This window comes from Hemicordylus capensis, chromosome 2, assembly GCF_027244095.1.
Source record: "Hemicordylus capensis ecotype Gifberg chromosome 2, rHemCap1.1.pri, whole genome shotgun sequence".
NCBI classification, from domain to species: Eukaryota; Metazoa; Chordata; class Lepidosauria; order Squamata; family Cordylidae; genus Hemicordylus; species Hemicordylus capensis.
Genome location: NC_069658.1, coordinates 258,992,297 through 259,009,615, shown reverse-complemented (window position 1 = coordinate 259,009,615; position 17,319 = coordinate 258,992,297). Strand labels below are relative to the sequence as shown.

Sequence of the window (17,319 nt, the reverse complement as noted above, 5' to 3'; positions counted from 1 at the left end):
TGCTTTTTCCAGAGCAGCTCCATCCCCTGAGGAAATATCTTGCAGTGCTCACACTTCTAGTCTCCCATTCAAATGCAACCAGGGCAGACCCTACTTAGCTAAGAGGACAAGTCATGCTTGCTACCACACTTCAAGACCCATATTTAACCTGGCTTTAAATGATATCTAGGTTTATTTTTATCTGGTTTAAATGAGCCCTGAGCCACTTTAGGGAAGGTGGCATATAAATTAAACAAACATGGTAGCAACATTTTGAACCAGCTGAAGCTTCTAAGCACAGTAGTTTTTGAAAAGCAAACCTATGTGCAACACCCTGCAGCAGTCCAAGCTGTATGCTTCCAGAGCACAGACAATAGTAGGCTGGCGCTCTCACTTTATGAACCTGAATATTATTACAGCATCAGAAACCTTTACTTGAACAACAGTTAAACTACTTACAAATTCCATCATGCACCCAAAGTGATGAACCATTAAATAAAGGCCTTAGCAGCGCCTTAATTCCTGCACCACAGAAGCAGTAAACACATTTTGCATACTGTGCTTGTTTACAACTTAATCGCCCTGAAATCAAGATTATTATCTGTAACCCTGAACCCAATTATCAATCTCCAGATTTGCTTCATCATGAGGGCTGTTATTTGTACTGTAACCCCGCCCCCGGACGGAGAAGCAGTCTCGAAACCGAAAGTAGATTGCATGCATCAGCAACGTTGGCTAGGCGGAAGTGCTTTGGCAAGTGAATTCTCCTGTCTCTGTAGTGTTTACTTTGCGGGTTGTGGCGTTGAGAGGGGCTCGCTGCCAAGTGCGCCCCAGCAACCTCACTTGAGCTTAGCAGGAGCATGGCATCCAGCCTAGCGGAAGAGCTGGTGTGCCCCATTTGCCTGGCCATCTTCCGGGAGCCGCAGATGCTCGCCTGCGGCCACAATTACTGCCTGTCTTGTTTGGAGAGCTGCGTCCCCAAAGGGAAGACGACGGGGACGTGTCCGGAATGCCGCGGCCCCTTCAAGCTGAGAGAGCTCGCCTGCAATCGAGCTCTGGCAAATCTAGCCGCGAAAGCCCGCAAACTCAAGCTGGAGCCAGAGACCCTGCAGAGCGCTGCTACGGCAGGCTTCTGCGAGGAGCACGAGGAGCCCTTAAAACTCTTTTGCCGCCAGGATCAGGTTCCCATCTGTATCATCTGCCGAGATCTGCCCCACCATCGAGGACACGCCTTCTTGCCTACCAAAAACGCCGTGCAACAAGCCAAGGTTAGAGCTGAGACAGAAATGAGAGGGGGGTTTGCAATGGTGGGCGGGGATGTACTCTGGTATCCGGGTAGTTCCCAAGTTTGTTCTGCTCATCCACAACAACTGATTTAGTGAGTCTGAAGATCGGATGACAGCCGAATGTTTACTTGGAAGTAAGTCCCGTTGAAGTGGATGGGGCTTGCTCCCAACTAAGTGTGCTTCTGATGGCTCAGAGGTTACCTTTCAATCCTGAGATATCTTTACTTTTCATTAGAGAACATCGTGCGTGGAGGTAGTGTTTCGAGAAACAAAAATCAATATTCTAAGCCACTCTATAACCCAAATGATTTCTTAAGAAAATACATCATTCTGTGCCCCATCTATATTGCGCGAATCAAGCAAAAATGCACCATGCTTTCTCTTAGATTGCACAATGTATTCTTGGACGTTTCGTTTGCGGTTTTTAATATGGTTCCACCTGATAGAAATATGTCTCACTGAACAGAATGGGCTTACTCCTAAATAATAGTCAATACCAGGGGCGTCGACTGCAGCCGTCTACTTCAGAAGCCCTTCGAAAGTCCTAACCTGGAAGTAAGAGGGCTTTCTTCCAGTATCTCATAAACTGAGACTAGGGTTGTAGAGGGGTTAGGGTCATTTCAGCACACTCTGGAGTAGCTTGATGTATGCAGAAATTGGAAAGTGAAAGTTCTGGAAGCATTGAGATATATGCTATCACATGCTAAGAGCTGCAGGTCCAGCTGTATTGATAGCATTGCTGATTGAGAAGTTGGCAACTGTGGGTATAGCCTGCACACTTAACACCTGCTATCTAGGCATATTTTAAAATGTCTCTTTAGCAAGGAGAGAGCAATTGCTCCTCTTCGTCCCAGCATATTGTCCCTCCCAATGACTGTTGCTGGGTTCTGTCTCTAAAAAGACACAGATTCTAAAATCTTTTTTTGTAAAAGAAAAAGAATCTTAAATGGTGAGTCCCTTTTGGGACAAGGAATCATAATTTTATTCCTTTTGCTGTGTACACTGTTCTGAGCACTTTCCCCCCTGAATAAATTTAGTATGTATTTAAAATATTTATGTCCCACCCTTCCAACACATTTCTGCTTGGGTCAGCTAACATTAAAAACATAAACTTTGGATAAAAGAACAAAGGAGTAAAAGACAACGCAATACATAATCCTAAAACAACAAACGACAGATCAGATAATAAGACAAGTAGAACAGCAGCCAGGATTAAAACTAAATGGCAGTTACAGGCAGTCTTTAAAAGCTTCTTTTAAAAGGAAGTTTTTTGAGTTCCTCTTTTTAAAGCTAAACAAAGAGGGAGACTGACGAAGCCTTTCTGGGAGAGCATTTCAAAGACAGCTAGTGGCATGGGCACTACTGGTAAAGCCCTACCCCTGGTCCCCACCAACTGGATTTGTGTCAATTCTGTCCAAACTGTATCCTGGTCCCAAGCCATGTAAAAATGTAAAGGTCAGAACTAGCACTTTGAATCTGGCCTGGAAGAAAACTGGCAGTCAATGAAGCTGCCGCAGATAGATGTAATACTTGTATAGCGATTAGTGCCCACAAGCATCCATGCAGCAGCATTCTGGACCAGCTGAAGCTTCCAAATTATCTTCACGCAGCTCCACCTAGAGCACATTGCAGTAGTCCAATCCGGATGTGACCAATGCATGAGTAACAGAGGTCAGTTCCTGTTTCTCCAAGTAGAGTTGCTGCTGGTACCAACCAAAGCTGGTAGAAGACCCTCATGGACACAGCCACCTCCTGGACTCCAGGGACAGCGCTGAATCCAGGAGAGCCCCCAACCTACAGACTTGTACTTTCAGGGGGCGTACAACCCCAACCAATATATCATAACATAAGAACAGCCCTGCTGGATCAGGTCCAAGGCCCATCTAGTCCAGCATCCTGTTTCACACAGTGGCCCACCAGATGCCTCTGGGAAGCCCACAGGCAGGAGTTGAGGGCGTGCCCTCTCTCCTGCTGTTACTCCTCTGCAACTGGTACTCGGAGGCATCCTGCCTTTGAGGCTGGAGGCGGCCTATAGCCACCAGATTTGTAGCTGCTGATAGACCTCTCCTCCACGAAGTTATCCAAACCCCTCTTAAAGCCATCCAGGTTGTTGGCTGTCACCACATCTTGTGGCAGAGAATTCCACAAGTTGATTATGCGTTGTGTGAAAAAGTACCTCTGTTTGTTGGTCCTAGATTTCCTGGCAATCAATTTCACGGGATGACCCCTGGTTCTAGTGTTATGGGAGTGGGAGAAGACGACCCACTTTCTCCACACCATGAATGATTTTATAGACCTCTATCATGTCTCCCTGCAGTTGTCTTTTTTCTAAACTAAAAAACCCCAGGTGTTTTAGTCTTGTCTCTCATAAGAAGAGTGCTCTAGGCCCCTGATCATCTTGGTTGCCCTCTTCTGCACCTTTTCCAGTTCTACAATGTCCTTTTTAAGATGTGGTGACCAGAATTGTACGCAGTACTCCAGGTGTGGCCGTACCATAGTTTTGTAAAAGGGCATTATAATATTAGCAGTTTTATTTTCAATCCCTTCCTAATGATCTCTAGCATGGAATTGGCCTTGTTCACAGCTACAGCACATTGTGTCAACATTCTAAATAATAATAATAATACTTTCAAGCATAGCTGTTCACTATAAGGACTAGAACATGTTCTTTTATTAAAATGGAATCTATAATTCTTAGATTAATTCTTCCCCAGTTCCAAATTCTGTGGATATTCTGGGCTTGTGCAAAATTGCAAGATGTACACAAAGTCTTGGACAAACTAACTTGCAATCCTTAATGGCTGCAAAGAAAAAAAAACATGGTTGGCTAGAGCTGCAGGGTTGTCCAAAGGATATACTTTCATTTCTGACAGCTGGGATGGCCCACAGGGTGCTCCTGTGCCTTTAAAGGTTTCCTAAAGGAGGATGACTTGTTCTTCTACTGCAGTATCAGGAGGAGAGAAGTACCTGTGATCATTATTCCTTCTCATAACGATTAAAAGCACCTGAGCTTGGTCCCCTTCAGGAACTGATACCTCTCCTAACTGTGCACTCCCTCTTTCCCCCTTGTCCAACCTCCTCCCCTTATCCCTAGTGGTTAGAGCAGGGATGCATAACTTTAGGTCCTCAGATTTTGTTGCACTTAAAAGGCCCATCACCCCTAAACACGATGGTTTGATCATTGTGGCTGGGAATGATGTGAGTTGTAGTCCAACATCTGGGGACCCAAGGTTGGGAATAGAGATGTGAGGGTCCAGGAAAAGAATGGGAACAATTGTGTGTGGGGGGGGGACATTCCCCCCCTCAAAGGACTTTTGGTTTTTACCCCCCAAAATTGGTAAAATTGAAAATATGGATTATAAAATATTGAACCTCTTCTCATGATCCATGACTCCAGGGCAGTCTGCAGGGAGAGTGGGTTACACTTACCCTCCCCATAGACAAGCAGTGCTGCCTCCTTGGGTGGGGATTGCCCACCCAGATGAGCACCAGCTTCTGCCAGTCACTCTGGGGTCAGAGTGCCGGGATGCCACCGACCCCCCGAGCTTCAATAATGTACCATGCAAGTGTACGGTTCATTATTGGGATCCCAGCTTCCCCGGGTCTGCCACCAGCCATGGCTGCCAGTTGCCAAGATGGAGTTAGGAGAGTGCTCACTCTCCTAACCCTGTTTTGAGGGTTGGCTTCGCAGGCGGGTTTGCCGCCGTGTTGCCGGCAGGATCGGGCCCAATTCCGGTGGTTCACACGTGCATGTGAAACCAGGCTGGGCTTCCTTAGCCCGGTTTTGCACGCACATGTGAATAAGCTCATTGCCTTTTGGAATTATGAATAAAATATTTAAGTAAAGGTGTTCAAATATATTCATATAAGGAAAGATGTTCTGGCTTTTACTCTCCCAGGCGTCTTGCTCACTTCAGATTCCTCCATCTTCTGTGGCATGTGAAAGAAATGGGTCTATGTTTGGAAATATACCAGATCAAGAAATGAACATGTGGAAAGGGAGAGAGGTTTGTCTCAATCCAGGCAATTCAGTTTTCATAAGTCATTAAGTTGATAAAAATGAAGCAGCAGAAGAAGCAGAAACTGCTGATAGTGATAAATAACAATTAAGAGTAAAATACTACATTTGGACTAATTGTCTGAATAAATCAATACATGTAAATATAATATACCAAACATGATCAATGTTATGAGCAAAGCAGATTATTTCTATATAATAAATGCTCCGAATGAAACAATGTGACTTTTGACCTGTAAAGGGCACCAAAAGAATGTAAAAGTGGGCCTTGTAACACGTGGTCCTGACAACCTCTCTTGTATCCGCAGTCGGGCAATGGAGACCCAACCTTCGTATATGTGGTTAAACAAAGGGTTAAAATCTGCATATCCACGTACCTAGGTGACAGGAAATTACCTCCAAGGTCATTTCTGGCCACCATTTTCCTGAAAGGAGCCATTTTGTGGCTCTTTGGGGTTTTTTTAAAAAAATTGATTGATTGGTTGGTTGGTTGTTACATTTATATACCGCCTTTCATTAAAGCAATCCCAAGGCGGTTTACAGCAAAAAAAAAAAACACACACACACAAGATGGTAAAAAAGAAACAATTAAAATATTAAGTGGGGGAAAATATTAAACAAATCTGATTAAAAAATTTAAAACAAAAGCAGAAAAGCAATAAAAACTATAAAGAGCAGTAGCAGAGAATCAAATAAATGCCTGGGCAAAAAGCCAAGATTTTACACTTTTTCTAAAAGCTGTGATGGAGACCAAGGGGCAAATATTATGTGATTTTTTTACATAAAATTGGGGTCTTGGGAGGCATTGCTGGACAGCTAGAGAGCATGATATGTTGCTTTTTTGCTCCTATTTCTGCACACACACACCACTTTTTTTGGCCTTCCAAGAACCTACCCCACCCCATTCCCATTCACTCAATGTCTCATTATCCGTGGTTTTGTTATACACAGTTGTAGGGCAGAACGGAAGTTCCCCCTGTCGATAACAAGGCCTACCTGTATTGCATATATTTCATTCCGTCCCGCAAAAGAACTTCCTTTCTTTTTTCTCCCCCTGGGAAAAAATAGGTCAAACTTTCTGGAAATTTTATATCTCCAGTTGGGGACGCCTGCTCTAACAACTAAGAATAAGGGGAGACCTAGGTTCACATCCCCATGCATCCGTGAAACTCAATGGGCGACTTTGGGAAAGCTGCTTTATTTATTTAAATTGTACCTCCAGTACAATGCTGCTCAAGCCAATAAAACAATATTATTGGATATAATTCTGATTAAAAGACCCAAATAAAATCAGATGTACAAAAAGCTAAAGAACTCACTAGGTACAAACAGTAATCAAAATCTAAAAGGCCTCTCTAAAAATATGAGTCTTCAGATGTTCCTTTTAAAATCCGGAGAGGGGGCATGGTGGAGCTTTTCTGGGAGAGCGTTCTAGTGTTGAGGGGCAACAAATGAAAAAGCCCCGTCTCTAGTCCCCGCCAGCAGGATCTCAGTCAATGGCGAGGCTGCAGGCAGGGCCTGAGATGATGAGCAAAGGGCCCTGGCAGATTCACATGGGCAGATATGGTTTGACAGTAATCCCAGCCTCAAGCTGTGTGGGGCTTTAAAGGTTGTAACCAGCACTCTTGATCTAGTTCAGAGGCAAACTGGTAACTAGTGCAGCTGCTGCAGAATAGGTATAATACTTAGTGCCCACAAACATCCTTGCAGCAGCATTCTGGACCAGCTGAAGCTCTGAACCAGTTTTGCAGGGTGGGGGGATGCAGAATTCTAGATTCCCTTGTTGGAATTATTGATTACTAAAATTCCCTGATAGCCAAATTTTAGCTTTGGGATTTTGGGGTCCTTAGCAGATGCTTGCCCACTGCCTATAAAATGAAATACACAGACACGGAGCCAGCCGAACGGCGGCCTGGGTCCAGCCCTGCCCACCAGCCCCTCTAGCAACGTCCCGTGCGCATGATGTCGCACACACGGGGGTGTGGCTCAGACTCCAAATAGCCTGAACAAGCTCTCTCCCGCCCCCCATCCATTTCAGGTAGTGTTTGCTACCTGGCAGCCTTTATTTCCCTTTCTCTTCCTCCAGTGAGGGAGAAAAAGGGAAATACATGCTGTCAGGCAGCAAGCGCTGCCTGAAAAGGACAGGGGAGAGCTCTCTCAGGGCTCTCCAGAGCCCAGCCTGGGTGGGGGGAGTTTGCTTGGGGCTCTTCCAGTGCCTGAGCCACGCCCCGGTACATGCTTTGGTGACCTCTTTCATTGGCGGCCCAGGTTCTTTGAACCTGTTCACACAGTGGTGGTTCTGCCCCTGCACACCATCCAGGAATCAAAGTTAGTTAGTTAGTTAATTTAATTAAAGCCCCATTCGCCTTCATCCTGTTATAATATCCCTTTTTCTATCCAGCACCTTTTTGAAAGGGAATGGTTTGTGACAACTATTCTGGGTTTCTCTGCTGCAGGGGAAACTGAAACCAATCCTAAAGCCTCTGAAGAGACATCTAAAGGAGTCCTCTGAGGATGAATTGGCTCAACAGGAGGAAATTGAAGAACTGGAGGTAAAAAAAACAAGGCAAGAAAAAGTTCACAAGCAGGCTCAAAGGCCGGCTCCTGGAGACATTGAAGTTTAAATTGCAAAAACTAACACTGTGGCCTCATTCTCACAATTATGGGTAGGGTTGTGTGTGAGTTCAAAACAAGGTCGGAGGCACCAGCCGCAATCATGCTCAGCAGCAGCTGGGTAGGAGGGCTTTTCATCCTATGGCATTGAAGACCTGGATACAGTTGCTGGGTATTTAATGAACATTTGTTGTGGTTCTTTATTTATTGTGCATCATAGCCAGAGAGATAAATGTTCCTCCACTGAGGACTAATCACATATGGAGGGTGTTCTCACGAGCAGCCAAGACCGAGCTAGGGCAGCTAAGCCCGGGCTTGGCTGCCCATGAGAACTGGCGGGAGCTGAGGGGCGCCTCGGCGGCAAACCTGCCTAGGGATCCTGCCTCTTAAATGAGGTTAAAGGGGTGAGTGCTCCCTTAACCCTGTTTACCTGATCATGTGACAGTGCTGGCTAATTTCAGCTGGTGCTGAAGCACAGTCAGGCACCTGCTTGTGGATGGGCGATCCCCACGATGCATCACACGTTTGCACAATGCATTATGGGATCGGGGGTGGGGGGGTCGCGGGGGCATGGAAAAACACGTTCTGGCCCCGGATCTCTCCGCCCTGCTCCATGCTACGGAGCGTGCTCCCACCACCAGTCCTTTGATTGTCTGTGCGAAAGGTAAGCTCTTTGAAGCCTTCCCTACCCGCCCTTGGCAATCATGAGAATCACCCCATGGCCTGGAGTCTATGTCTGTGTGGCTTGGTCCTGCCGAACCTCAAAAAGCCAGAGTACATGGCTGATGGCCAGTTTTTAGTTTGGTGAATTGCAAGTGTGCAGGCCTGACTAAAATCAAAGCAATAAACATTTGATTTTTGGCTGAAGCGATTAAACAGTTCAAGATTTCCAAAACTCCTAGCTGTATGCATCTGTTTTTTCCTTTGAAAAAACAGGAGTGGCTTAACTGGACTCCTGAGGTAGATACTCTACATTTGTGGAACTACCGTACAAGAAACTGTACGATATGTATGGAGAGGAGAGCTGGTCTTGTGGTAGCAAGCATGACTTGTCCCCATAGCTAAGCAGGGTCTGCCCTGGTTGCATATGAATGGGAGACTTGATGTGTGGGCACTGCAAGATATTCCCCTCAGGGGATGGAGCTGCTCTGGGAAGAGCAGAAGGTTTCAAGTTCCCTCCCTGGCAGCATCTCCAAGATAGGGCTGAGAGAGATTCCTGCCTGCAACCTTGGAGAAGCCGCTGCCAGTTTGTGAAGACAATACTGAGCTAGATAGACCAATGGTCTGACTCAGTATATGGCAGTTTCCTATGTTCCTAAACTGCTCTAAGCTCCCGCAGAATCCATTTCTGGTTCTTGGAAGGGATGCTGGCCGTTTGCTCGTAAGGTACAGTTTCCAACTAATTGTACCTTAGGGGTCCTAAGGTACAATTTGTTTTTGTGGCTGTTGCTTTGTGGGGTTGTATGGTTTTGTGGTTTTAATTGATTTTAATATGTTAATGAGATTTTATGGAACTTTTTCCCTATTAATTTTTGTAAGCCACCTTGGGATAACTTTATGCAAGGTAGCAAATAAATCTTAACAAGTGAAACAGTATAATAAATCTACACTGTGAGCAGCCACCTATTCAGTGACTCTGCAACAACTGGAGCAGCCCTGGAACACACAGGTAATGAGATCTGACAACTGGCTGGAGGGCACATGAAAAAAGCCTCTACCATTGGCAGGATCAGGCCAGGCCTGTGCATGCACCACACTAAGTATAGGGTAAAATTTGGTGGCTGATATCAAGACTAAATTATCCCATTGAGTAATCCCATTGAAATTAAAGTAGTCCTCTGAGTAACTCCTGAGTGGTACTGTTGAGTAATTTAGTCTGGCTGTCAGCCTGTGTCCAGTAAAGCTGGATGCTGCTACCGCTCTACACTATACAGACAAAATGATCTTGCTTCATTTGTTTTGCCTAGTTTCTCCTGCTGTTTTAGAACACTGAATGCTTTCCTCAAGCTAATGGAAACTTTAGTCAGTGAAATTCTGCAAAATGTAGCATATTTTCACAGCATAAGATCTAGAAACTTGCTTTTCCCAAAAAGGTTATAAATTGGCATGCTCTGAAGTCCAGACACTGAATTCTGCACCCACTACCATATTCTGTACTTTCTTTGCTCCCTTAGAGTCACAGCAAACAGCCAGACCAGGTTCATGCACATAATGTTGAGTGGTTACCATAAAACAAATGGTCATCTGAACCCACTCTTTGTGATTCCTGCTAATTAATCTCTATGCCATGATTCTATTTCCAAATTTTGTACCAAATGAAAAATGTGTATGAAATACCAAAGCTTGATGTATTTGGAGAGTTTGTGTCCTCTTGTTTTGAGTTTATTTTATTTTATTTTATTTTATTAAATCTCAGTTTAGAAGTATATGTAATATTTTTGCTTCCTGATTTGGTTGTTCCACCACTTGCAGAGATGCACTGAAAATGTTTTGGGTCACATTTCCAGTGGATTTGCGGTTCTCCACCAAATTTTGGACAAGAAGGAACAAGGCATTAAGAAGACAGTACAGAAGATGAGGAAGGAGAACCTCAAGGAGATGGAGAGTTCCTTAAGCCTTCTGAAAGAGGAAGTGTCTTCGTGTACTGAGACCATTGCCAAAGTCAATTCAGCACTAGAATCCACAGATCATATTGCCTTTCTCAAGGTGAGTCTAACTTTCATTCGAAATTGCTTCATTTGATCTTGCAGTATTCCATGTGCTTTTTTAGAACAAGAGCAAGAGATCTTTGAGGGGAAAGTATAGAATCCCTTAGATCTGAGCAGTTTGATGGATGGATACTAGGGAAAAGAGGGTGTGTTGAGCACTTTTAAAATACCTGTACCCCCTTTCCCTAGACATCCATACACTCATACAACATAATGGGCCCGCTTCAAATGATATCGGTACAGTAGCCCTCACCGCATGCAAAGAGGGGCAGAAGTGCCTCAAGAGCTTGCTCGCCCTTATGTCAGTGAAATAGGGTTTGGGGGCATGTGTAGAGAGGTGATTCAGATTAATGCCCCTCTCACGTGATTGAAGGATGCCCTCTGCACATGTGGTGAGGACTGCTGGACCGATATTGCCTGAACCTGCCCAGTGTCTGAATAGGGCTTTTGTCCTGTTCAGATTTAATTTAGTTTGTTGACCTTCATCCAGTTTGAGGGCACTGATTCAGGATCATCACCGCCTCTCCAGCTGGGTGTGGTAGTGAGATGAACTGGATGCCGTCAGTATACTGATGACTGCCCCTACCCCCAACCAAACTCCCAATCTATCCCAGCAGCTTTGTGTAGATGAGAGGCAGAATACCTTTACCTCCTTTACATCCTAAACCAATGGCCCTCAGCACTACCTTCTGGAACATGCCAGGCAGGGAGGATTGGAGTCACTGTAAAACGGTGCTTTTTGTTGGGTGCATAAGACGTTATAATAAATTATACTATTGTTACGTCCTCATAGCATCAACAATAAATGCTGTTCATCCCCCCCCCCATGGTGTTTGGAGAAAGATATAATGAGTGTTCTTCCCGCCCCCCCCCTTTTTTTTAGGGCTTGAAGGAACTGATGGAAAAGTAAGTTCTCAGAAAGTCTTGTCATGTTTCTCCTCTGTGTCGTCACCTCTGAAACTCTTGACTTAACCCCTTCATTCTCATTTCCTTCTGAAACCAATGTACTTGCTCACATTCATCCATTATTAACTTCGTCTCTCCTATCTATCTATCTATCTATCTATCTATCTATCTATCTATCTAATCTATTTCTCTTAGGCATTATTTCTCTTAGGCGTACTTGTCGTTAATCTCATGCGTGGCAGCTCTCATGAGAGTTTGCGAGCAAGCTGCTGACAGGGGAAGAGGAAAGCGGCGGCACCGGAGGCAAGGCGGGAAACAAAGTGGCAGTGGGGCAGGCAGTAGAAAATGACGGTGGGAGTGGGCAGGGGGAGAAAGCAGCAGTGGGAGGCAAAACAGGAGAAGAAAGCAGTGGTGGCGGCAGGTGGGCTGGGAAAGAAATGGGCGGGCAGGGGAAACTAGAGGCTCAGATTATCTGTGCCTGGCCCAGCTAGTTGTTTTTTTACTTCTCCATGTTAACATGTAGAGCAAAATCCAGTCAGGAAAAAGCACAAGGATGTGGGTGCATGTTTGTAGCGCTATCTCTATCTCTGTCACACACATAAATATATATATATCTGCTAAACAGATGTTGGCATGGGGGCGGTGGGAGAAGAGGAGCAGAATCCAGCCCACCTTCATTCTCCCTCCCAAACAGATGCAATTCTTGCTTTCTTAACCCAGCAGTATGGATGTACGTGCTCATGCCCTTAGATTGTAAACACCCAAGCCCTATTCACACATTATGTTCAATGCAAACACAATCTGTATGTGTCTGTATACACATAGTTATTCACACATTATGTTCACCACACACGGTAATACACTTTCTATCTCTTCCCTGCATTTGAGAGGACCTATATCCAGGTTCACTTTTTAAATGAGCATAGTCACTTACACAAAAACATGTACAGGTGGACCTCGCTATATGCGGTACCACTTTTTGCAGTCCCGCATATCCATGGCCGCCTAATTTACATCCAGCGACATTATCTGCAGTTACAAATGGGTTTAAACCGATGTATCCATGCTTTGGGGATGGCCAGAAATTATCTTGGAGATCATTTCCAGCTACCATTATGTGTAGAGGAGCCATTTTGTGGCTCATTAGGTGAAAAAAGCATTTTAAACACAATTTTTCATGGGAAAATGGGGACTTGGCGTGGGGGGGGGTCCAGGATAGCTGGAAACTTGCAGAGCATGGTAGGGCACTTTATTTGGCTCCCCACTTCCCTTTTCTCCCATTTTCTGTCCCATTTTCCAGCGTCTAGGAACCTAATCCCCACCCTCACTGAATTTAATGCCGTTATCCATGGTTGTAGTGGGAAATGGAACCCCGTGGGTTCACCTGAATGCACGTGCAACTTAATGTCTCAACAGAGCTTTTCTGTCTCTGTCATCTTATCTCTCTCTTATTATCCTCTGTAAAACCCCATCTTCCTTATATATCGCCCAAAACATACATCATTATGAGCCCCTGGTGGCGCAGTGGTAAAACTGCCTCCCTGTAACCAGAAGGTTACAAGTTCAATCCTGACCAGGGGCTCAAGGTTGACTCAGCCTTCCATCCTTCCGAGGTCGGTAAAATGAGTACCCAGAATGTTGGGGGCAATATGCTAAATCATTGTAAAACCGCTTAGAGAGCTCCGGCTATAGAGCGGTATATAAATGTAAGTGCTATTGCTATTGCTAGTGCTATTATTTATCAACAGTAAATAAAGTTTTACTATTAGGGATGTGTGAGCCACAGCTGGCTTGCCTCAAAAACCAATGGGATTCTTGACTGGAATACACGGGCCCCAGTGTTTGTGGCCATTATCCCCACCATTCCCCAAGCCTAAGTAATCATTACCAAGTGGAAGGGACCACAGGTAGAAAAAGGCATGGTGAAGTTGGGGTGCAAGCCCCCATCTAAGTTAAGGCCAGCTCAAATTGGGGCCAGAAATTAAAGCTGGGGAGGACACCTTTTGAGCTCCACCCTTTCAAATGTTCACCCTGTAAAATTCCAGCGTCCATTGCGTTTGCCCTCACTGCACTGCAAGGGCAGGACCCCTCGGCAAACTGTGAGCCTGGGATGGGGCCATGGCTCGATGGTAGAGCATTTGCTTGCATGCGGAAGGTCCCAGGTTCAATCCCTGGCATCTCCAGATGGGATTGGGAAAGACTCCTGCCTGAAACCTTGGAGAAGCTGCTGCTGCTAGTCAGTGTAGGTAATGCTGAGCTAGATGGACCAATGGTTTGACTCGGTATAAAGCACCCTCTGTGTTCCATGACCCTCTACCTGGTTGGGATATGAAAGAGTCACTCCACCACTCCCACCTGAAGGCACAGAAATAATCTCAGGGATCAACAGTGGGTCCTTCTAAAGCTCTTGGCCCTTTAATAGCTGCGGGCTATTGATGCCACACTGGCACTGCGTGAGGGTGTAGTTCATTACACCCAAAGCCTCACAACCAATCTGTAGCAGAGATGGGACTTAGGGCCACTTTTCCAATATCCAAATGTAACACTGCTGTCCGTGCCGACTCAACCTTGGTATTGCCCTCATGAACGCAGACATCGTGGGCTTGTTCAGACAACACTTTTCCCACCAGCCGAGCAACTTGTGATCAGGAAGCAGCCCAACTGTGTGTAGAGAGGAGCAGTTCAGACAAACCACGATTAGGAAAATGTGCCCCTGCATACCTGAGTGGCAGGGAAGATGTGCACATGTCCTGATTGTATGGATCTGGACCAGTGGATGAAGTATTGTCAGAACTCTTGATTCTTAATTTCCAAAGCAAAAAGCATATTTATAACGGTGGTGGGAGAAGGGAGGCCTGTAGAGTAGAGATAGGTGATTTAAAGCCCCAGGGCCAAATCTGGCCTCCAAAAGCTTCTTGTCACCCTCAGTATAGATCTTTATTCCAAAGGCATTCGCAAAGAGCTTTCTGACTCTTCTGCATTTGCCAGATTTGGCTTTTTAAAAGCCAAATTCTGCGTTACGGCCCCTATCTCACACGAGTATACCTTCCACATTCTGCACTTCAGCTCCTTACTCTTTAAAAGAGAAACCTTTTAAAAGTGGTGGTTCTCTTTATATAGCAAGAGAAGCAAGTGGAGAACAACTGGCCCTATCCAACCCCAGCACAGCATCCCTCCAGTGGCTGCTGCTGGTATCTGCCTTTTGTTTCCCTTTAGATTGTGAGCCCTTTGGGGACAGAGACCATCTTATTTATTTATTTTCTGTGTAAACTGCTTTGAGAACTTTGGTTGAAGAGTAGTATATAAATATTTGCTGTAGTAGTTACTCCTTGCACAAGCCAGGACCCGGGGGAAATGGCAGATAATTGTGCCTAAAGGAAGCATTCTGCTGAAGCCTCAGTTGCTGTTCTGGGCTGGCAAGAAGAGTGTTAAAGAGCCCTTTTCCTGTGCCTTGATTTGTCTGTGGGCTGCAATAAAGGGATTGAATTCTTGATTTGTACAGAATTGAGTCAGTGGGAGAGCCAACACTGGTGGCTCTTCAACCTTGCTCTTTGAAAATATGGCCCATAGGAACATAGGAAGCTGCCATATACTGAGTCAGACCATTGGTCTATATAGCTCAGTATTGTCTTCACAGATTGGCAGCAGCTTCTCCAGGGCTGCAGGCAGGAATCTCTCTCAGCCTTATCTTGGAGAAGCCAGAGAGGGAACTTGAAACCTTCTGCTCTTCCCAGAGCGGCTTCATCTCCTGAGGGGAATATCTTGCAGTGCTCACACATCAAGTCTCCCATTCATATGCAACCAGGGCAGACCCTGCTTAGCTATGGGGACAAGTCATGCTTGCTACCACAAGACCAGCTCTCCTCTCCATGTTAAAGCATTAGCTGCCAACAGGGCTATATTGGCACGCTCTTCTATGGCTGGCCTGTCTGTGTGGGTGGGGTGGGGGGAGTGGCCACATCCAGTCTAAATTACTCATGGGAAATCCCATTGAAACTAATGGGACAAGTGAGCCATGACTTGCTTGGCCCCTTAATTTAAATGGAGCTACTCATGAGTAATTTAGTTTGAGTGTCAGCCACTGTAAGCATAGTTCTAGGTTCTGACTCCAGCTTCTAAAACTAATCTTAAGGCCCAACACCAATTGGCCATCTCATAATTCTGTAATATGCTTTTAGCAGTGGCAGAGCAACTGTAAAATGGCTAGTGCATGAATGATGTTTTCTCTTTCCAGAATTGAGGACATTCTGCCTGGTGAGGTAGAAGATGAGGACAATGACGAAGAAGAAGAAAATGAAAGTAGTGAGATATGGGAAGATGTGGAGGAGGAGGAGGAGGAGGAGGAGGAGGAAGGTGATGAGGAGGAGGAAGAGGAGGAGGTGATATCAGTGGACCCAGCCCTTAAGACATTCAAGGATTTACTAGACTTTGCAGCTTGGAAGAAAATGTTGGAAGGTATCAAGCCCAAGCACATGAACTGATTTCTCATGGCATTTCTTCAGTGAATCACTAAAGGGAGCCATGCCCTATTTCAGAAGAAACTGCTTTCTTTCTGATGCTCTGCTCAGTTGCTCTACTCAGCTCCACATGATGGCTTGAAATTGCACTATTGCACTAACAGTGCCTTGATTATTATTTTTCCCCATCTGCATTCCTGCTGCTAAAGTTGCTGCAGTTCTTATTTTAATGCAGGGAGTTCTTGCTTTTGAATGTTGTGGAGAAACCATGAAACTGGATGAAAACTTCAGTCCTAGTTGGAAATGAATGGTGGCAATTAGGCCTGTGTGAAGCTGCAGCAAATTCTGAAGCTCCTTGCAAGTCCCTTTCACCTTGGGATGGGGTTGGTGGTGGACTTGGGTGGGACCTTTTAGGTAAACCTTAGGATAAGGCACTTCTTGAAATGTAGTCCATCCTTTGACTACCTAATGGAGAAGGCCCAGGGATGGACTGCATTTCCCAGACACCCCTGTGATTTTCCTATTAGTGCTTAGGGCATGGGATGAGCCTTATCTTAAGGGCCCTACCCAAGTCAGAAACCTGGGGAGGCTTTCTGCCCCCCACAATTCCCTGCAGGGGCAAAGGGACCTGCGGGAGCCTCAGAGTTTCCTGCACCTTTGTCTAGGCTCTGAAATATCTCCCTTGCAGATGGGGCCAGTGCCAGGTACTGGGGTAATCGAGGATATACCAAAGCCCACTTCCCAGCACAGAGCCAGTCTCCTAGCCTTGGTTCTGCTGCTGCTCCTCCACTAGCTCAGCTGACCTCGTTCTCTGACCTGGAGGCGGAGAGCGGGAAGGCAAGCAGTGATGATAGCAGCAGCAGGCACTCTCTTCTCCCCCCCCCCGCCACGCCCTTTGCTTTCCTACTCTCTCCCCCTGAACAGCAGTGGGGAAAAGAAAGCAAATGCGCAACAGCTAGGGATGGAGGAGGACGCCTAGCAGTATCTTGCCAGGGACCTGCAAAAACCGAAGCCTGCACTGCCTACGAATCTTAGTTCATTGTTTGCAGACAAACTGCATCAGTGTTAGCTGAATGCTCTGTGGTCATTTGATAAATAAAGCATGTTAAAACAAAATCAGTGTCGAGCATTACATCTGTATCCCTCTTTCCCTCCAAGGAGCCCAGAATGTTGTTGCGGTCTCATCACAGGGATACTGGCTCACCCATGCGAGCACCTCCTTTGTTTTGTCTGCACCTGATTACTGCTGGTTTCTTTTTAGTAAATAGTTGATTCAAGTTTGACATGATTTATCATTGGGACAACCTATAATCGATGAAATAAAACAATTGATAGCCCTGATCAGTCCAGCT

The 17,319-nt window shown here is 45.6% G+C and overlaps 1 protein-coding gene across 1 annotated transcript; it reads left to right on the top strand.

Moving 5' to 3' along the window:
• Nucleotides 1–664: 664 nt before the first annotated feature.
• Nucleotides 665–17,306, top strand: LOC128341902 (nuclear factor 7, brain-like). Its single transcript, XM_053288550.1, has 5 exons — nt 665–1,247; nt 7,740–7,835; nt 10,369–10,602; nt 11,488–11,510; nt 15,745–17,306. The coding sequence occupies exons 1-5, from the start codon at nt 840–842 to the stop codon at nt 15,989–15,991; spliced, it is 1,008 nt and encodes a 335-aa protein (XP_053144525.1). The 5' UTR covers nt 665–839; the 3' UTR covers nt 15,992–17,306.
• The last annotated feature ends 13 nt before the right edge of the window (nt 17,307–17,319 follow it).